This window comes from Merops nubicus, unplaced genomic scaffold, assembly GCF_000691845.1.
Source record: "Merops nubicus isolate BGI_N331 unplaced genomic scaffold, ASM69184v1 scaffold47742, whole genome shotgun sequence".
Lineage (NCBI taxonomy): Eukaryota > Metazoa > Chordata > Aves > Coraciiformes > Meropidae > Merops > Merops nubicus.
The window spans coordinates 16521-21344 of record NW_008596479.1 but is presented as its reverse complement, the minus strand read 5'-3'; the positions used below and the strand labels follow the sequence as shown (position 1 = coordinate 21344).

The 4824-nt window shown below is 57.7% G+C and overlaps 1 protein-coding gene across 1 annotated transcript in view; it reads left to right on the top strand.

Annotated features, from left to right (window-relative positions):
* The first annotated feature begins 449 nt into the window (after nucleotides 1-449).
* Nucleotides 450-4824, top strand: part of GC (group-specific component (vitamin D binding protein)) — a 5005-nt gene continuing 630 nt past the window's right edge. Inside the window, 10 exon segments of the mRNA XM_008936379.1 lie at nucleotides 450-507; nucleotides 1926-1995; nucleotides 2341-2473; nucleotides 2568-2764; nucleotides 3173-3305; nucleotides 3407-3501; nucleotides 3792-3921; nucleotides 4068-4270; nucleotides 4483-4615; nucleotides 4721-4818. Of these exon segments, the coding sequence (XP_008934627.1) occupies nucleotides 450-507; nucleotides 1926-1995; nucleotides 2341-2473; nucleotides 2568-2764; nucleotides 3173-3305; nucleotides 3407-3501; nucleotides 3792-3921; nucleotides 4068-4270; nucleotides 4483-4615; nucleotides 4721-4818 (1250 nt within the window).

Sequence of the window (4824 nt, the reverse complement as noted above, 5' to 3'; positions counted from 1 at the left end):
TCAACGGCTCCTGATGACAGTTTCCACTGTTACTGTTAGCGGCTTGGTGTCAGCTTGCACCCCAAAAGTCTTGGCTCCTTCCTCACACAGGGCTAGGAAGAGTGTTTCCTGGCTTGACCGCATGTGGCTTTACAGGATACATGGGTTGCTTTCCCCGGCACATCTCTTGTCATTCACTTCTTGCCTGTCACCCATCACGGGCAGGAGGACCCTGCCTGAGCTCCTGCAGTGACACATCCCCCTTTTGCCAAGTTAATGATTAAAAGAAGTCTGATTTTGGAGGCGCTGGCACCCAGGCTGCGGCAGGCAGGCCAAGGATGCTCACCCTGCGCCTCGCTGCCGGGATTAATCATTCACCCAGCACAGCTGGTCCTGACTCCATATAAATGCCCACTGGGATGGGTTTCCCAGCGCCGCTTTTGGGCAGGAGGAGGGGACCCAGACCCAACATGAGGGCAGCTCTCACCTTGCTGCTGTTTCTCGGTGCCGTGCGCGCCATGCACCGAGGTAAGGCCGTTTGTCACGTGCTCGGGGCTTTGCTCTTCCCTGGGGCCAAGAGGGATGAGGTGGGGGTCTGTCAGCCCTAGTTTTGGTGGCCTCCCCTCTTCCCCAGCCAAGTTGCTTGGGCAGGAATCAGAGGGAGGGAAGGGGAAGCATGGGATGATGTTTCAGTACCTGGGATGATCCTTTGGGGTGATGTTGGAGGAGCTGGGAAGTGGGGGGCAGAGGGAGGAGGGGGAATGGTGTCTCAGGGCCTGGCTTTTGCCCTTTGTGAGGGAAAAATGAGATTTTCTGACCCCTTTTTGCAAGCAGCGTTTCCCTGTGAGGCTCCCCCTTGGGTGGAAGTGGTGCTCTGCGCCACCCCTCACTGCCCTCACAGCTCTGACAGGAGTCACCCACCTGCCTAAAAGCCCCTTGAGACTTCCTCCTCCCAGACTGCTTTGGGAAAATGGAAAGAACTGCCACGAACTGACCCTTGCAGCAGGGCTGGCAGCCACCATTCCTGGGAGGAAGGAGAACTGTCTTTTGCCACAGTTCCCCTTTGCTTCCAGCACTGCCAGGCTTGCAGAGTCCCCTTGCCCTTCCCTGAGCACCGAAATGATGTGACCTTCAGTGTGACGACACATAACCCCTTGGTTTTGGGGAGATGACCCCGCTCTGCACCGTCACACCAGTCAATACTGCTATCAGTATTTACCCTGCTGGTACCAAAGTCTAACCAGAGTGGGTTCTAGCAAAACTTGACCACGTTTTTCCAGGGATAAGAGAGAGCTGCTGAGGATGTCCTCCCTGTTGACTGCTCCTGACCTCCATGGTCCTCCTGTATTTCCAAACCCTGCCAGAGGCACCAATCCCACTCATTTCAAATGCACAGAAGTGTCCCTGTGGACAAGGGGGAAGGCACCTGATGTCTTCCCTGTAGTTCTCCCAGCTACAGGGAGGGGTTTCCCCCTACCCTGCCCTGCACTGCGGGGCTGAAGCAGCAGCTGGGGTACTGGAGATGCTTTGGAGATGCCCGGAGATGGGTGGCACAGCAGCATCTCCCCAGGGACTACCACCAAGGCTGACTTCAGAAAAGAACCAAAAAACCAACAATCCTCAAGGGAAGGAAACAAGAGCCCCACAGCCCTTGGACTGTGTCTTGTGGTGCCCTAGTGGTCTCATTCCCACGCTGCCTCCAGCAAAGCGAGAGCAATCCAGGGGGTCAAGTGGGGACAGGCTGTTCCCCGAACGATCATTTTCTCCAATAAAAACCAAAAAAACATCCAAAGAGAAAGGCACAGGAAGGGAAAGTGAAGCTGGCGCTTCCCCAAACCCCAGTCCCAGCAGATAGCTGGGTCCTGGCTCCATGGCCCCCACCCTGGCTACACCTGAGTGAGCAGAGGCACAAATCCTGCTCACAAACCCTCCTTCTGTCCTTACAGGTGAAGCTTACATCCGGGACAAAGTCTGCCAGGAGTTCAAGACCCTGGGGAAGGAGAACTTCCGAACCTTGTAGGTAGCTCCTGCCAGCTTTGCCCCCTCTGGACACTCAACACCTAAGCCAAGACCAAAAATAAATAAAGCAAAAATAATCTTAGAAAGGGGGAGATTTATCCACTCCCTACAAATGAGGACCTTGATGGCTCTGAGCAGGAGAAAAGTTTGCTTCATTGTTAAACTCCTCCAAACCTATTAGGTGCCTGGATGATTAGGAATTCCAACAGAGCTCTGGGGCGTATGGTCCCCTGGAAAGGGCAGCCCCATTTTGGCAGAATGATGCTGCAAGGTAATTTTCTTTTTGTTTTAAGAGGGCGAAACATGCCGCCAGCTCATCCTCTCCTTGCTCCCTGCTCCCAGGACCATTATCACCAGCAGCAGGAAATATTCCAACGCCACCTTCGAGGAGATCAGCCACCTCGTCCGCGAAATCGTCGCCCTGGCTGAAACCTGCTGCGCCGAAGGTGCCGACCCCTCCTGCTACGATGCCGGGGTGAGGCCGACTGAAAGCGGGTGATGGACCCCAAAACCAGGGCGGGGGGGGGAAGGGATGGCCCCTGGCATGTAACCTCCTCTCCCTTCCGCAGTCCTCAGCTCTGTCGGCCAAATCCTGTGGCAGGGACTCCCCCTTCCCGTTCCACCCCGGCACGGCCGGTTGCTGCACCCAGGAGGGGCTGGAGCAGACCCGGCGCCCCCCGCCCCAGCAGCTGCCCCGCTACCTCCAGCCCTCCAACGAAGAGCTCTGCCAGGCCTTCAAGAAGGACCCCAAGGACTTTGCAGACAGGTAAGTGGGGCTGGAGATGGTGCTTGGTCTCACCCATAATGCCTGGTTGAGCCCATGTATGTGCTAGTCAAGGTGCCCACCAAGCAAACCTCTCTTGGTCTGACCCCTCTGCCATTGGTGCTGTGGTTCTTGGTGGCCACGGGGCTACCAGAACATCAGAGTAAAATGTTGGGGTGTCCTGCATATGCACAAGCCCCAGGAAGAGGATTTGACCAAAGGAATGAGGGGTGCCATTGCCTCTGCAGCTGGCTGGAGTGGGGCACCAGCCCACTCGATGGCTCGGTGCAATAAGCCAGCAGCACAGGGTTTCCCAGCCCCTGGCAGCCTTAACACTCCAAGCCCCACATCTCCTGCACCCAAATACCCAATCTTGGTATGCCAGCTCTCCTCAGTCCATCTCTACTGCAGGTTTCTGTACGAGTACGCCAGCAGCTACGGCCAAGCTCCCCTGCCTGTGCTCCTGGGCTCCACCAGGACCTTCCTCTCCATGGTCTCCACCTGCTGCATCTCCCCCATGCCCACTGCCTGCTTCTTGAAGGAGGTGAGGCTCTTTGGACTGCCGGGCTCATCCCAATGGCCTGAGGAGAGGTTGCTGGGAAAGGTTTCCCTTGGAGGGATACCTCCATCTTCTTTTTGTGGCAGAAACTGGAAAGGAAAACCCTCTCCCTCCTCACCCTGATGTCAAACCGAGCTTGCTCCCACTTCACGGCATATGGGAAGGACAAAGTCACCTTCAGGTAAAGGGGAGTAGCCTTTCCTCTCTGTGGACAGGTTGGGCTGGCAGCATGTTCTATTTCAAGTGACAGACCCTGTTTGCAGGCAGCATTCATGAAGACAAGTTTTAATGAAGCTGGCAAACCCAGCATGCTGTAGCATCTCATGGAGATGCTCTGTGTAGAGTGGAGGTGCAGAGTGGGCCTGTGGCTCCCCACCATCATCACCCTCCCAAAATCCCTGCTTGGAGCTGTTCATGGAGGCAGGGGGACCTGAGCTCCCTAAGCCCCTGGTCCATCTTGTGCCCACCCAGCTACCTCACCTCACTTGCTCAGAAGATGCCCGGCGCTCCCTTCGAGGACCTTTTCCCCCTGGCAGAAGACGCTGCCGAGGTGTTTTCCCAGTGCTGTGACTCGGTGGCTGAGGACTGCATGCAGAAGAAGGTAGAAGAGCCGAGAGCCCACCCCAAAACCTCTTCCCGAGTCCCAGCAGGGCCTTAGGGAGGGAACCCCATCAGGGTGAGGGGGCTGCAGCCTCACTGGCCCTGGCAAGACCCTGAACCACAGGCACCCTCTGCTCCCCTCTGCAGTTATCGGAGCACACAGCCAAAGTCTGTGGCGCGCTCTCGGCCCGAGACAAAAGGTTTGCTGACTGCTGCAAGGGGAAGAACCTCATGCAAAACTATTTCTGCATCTCGGCTTTGCCACCGGCACCTGCCCTCCAGCTGCCCGAGGCACCGAAGCCGACCAACGAGCAGCTGTGTGGCGAGGAAGGGGCTCGCCACGCCAAGAGGTGAGCGGGACCCGCCGAGTTCCCCACCCTTCCCGTGCCCCTCGTCTGTGTCGCGTGGTTCGATTGTGCTCAGGAGAAGCTGGGGAGCATCAGCTCTCCCCTCAGGGGTGTCGCTGCCAGCGGCTGCAGAGGGATGCGCAAGCGGCCCCAGCCCACGCTGAGCAGCACTGGTGGCAAAGGCCTCGTGCAGCAATTCCTGCCCCCCGCCCCAGGTACCTGTTCGAGCTGACGCGGAGACACAGCAGCACCCCTGACGCCGTCCTCGGGAAGCTCTACGATGCCTCTGCAGAAGTCAGGGAGGAATGCTGCTCTGCCAAGGACCCCTCTGCCTGCCTGGACAGCAAGGTGAGCGATGGGGACGGCCCCATTGGTTCACCCCACTCTCTCCGTGTCCCCCTGAGCCCCCGCAGTCTTCTCCCAGCCTGATGACAACCATCCTCTGCTACCCAGCGCCGGTGGATGGGAGAACAGCTGCCGCCCTTCCTGGAGAAGGCCAACCGGCTCTGCGGGCAGTACACCAAGTTACCGTTCCTCGCATTCCAGAAGAGGTGAAC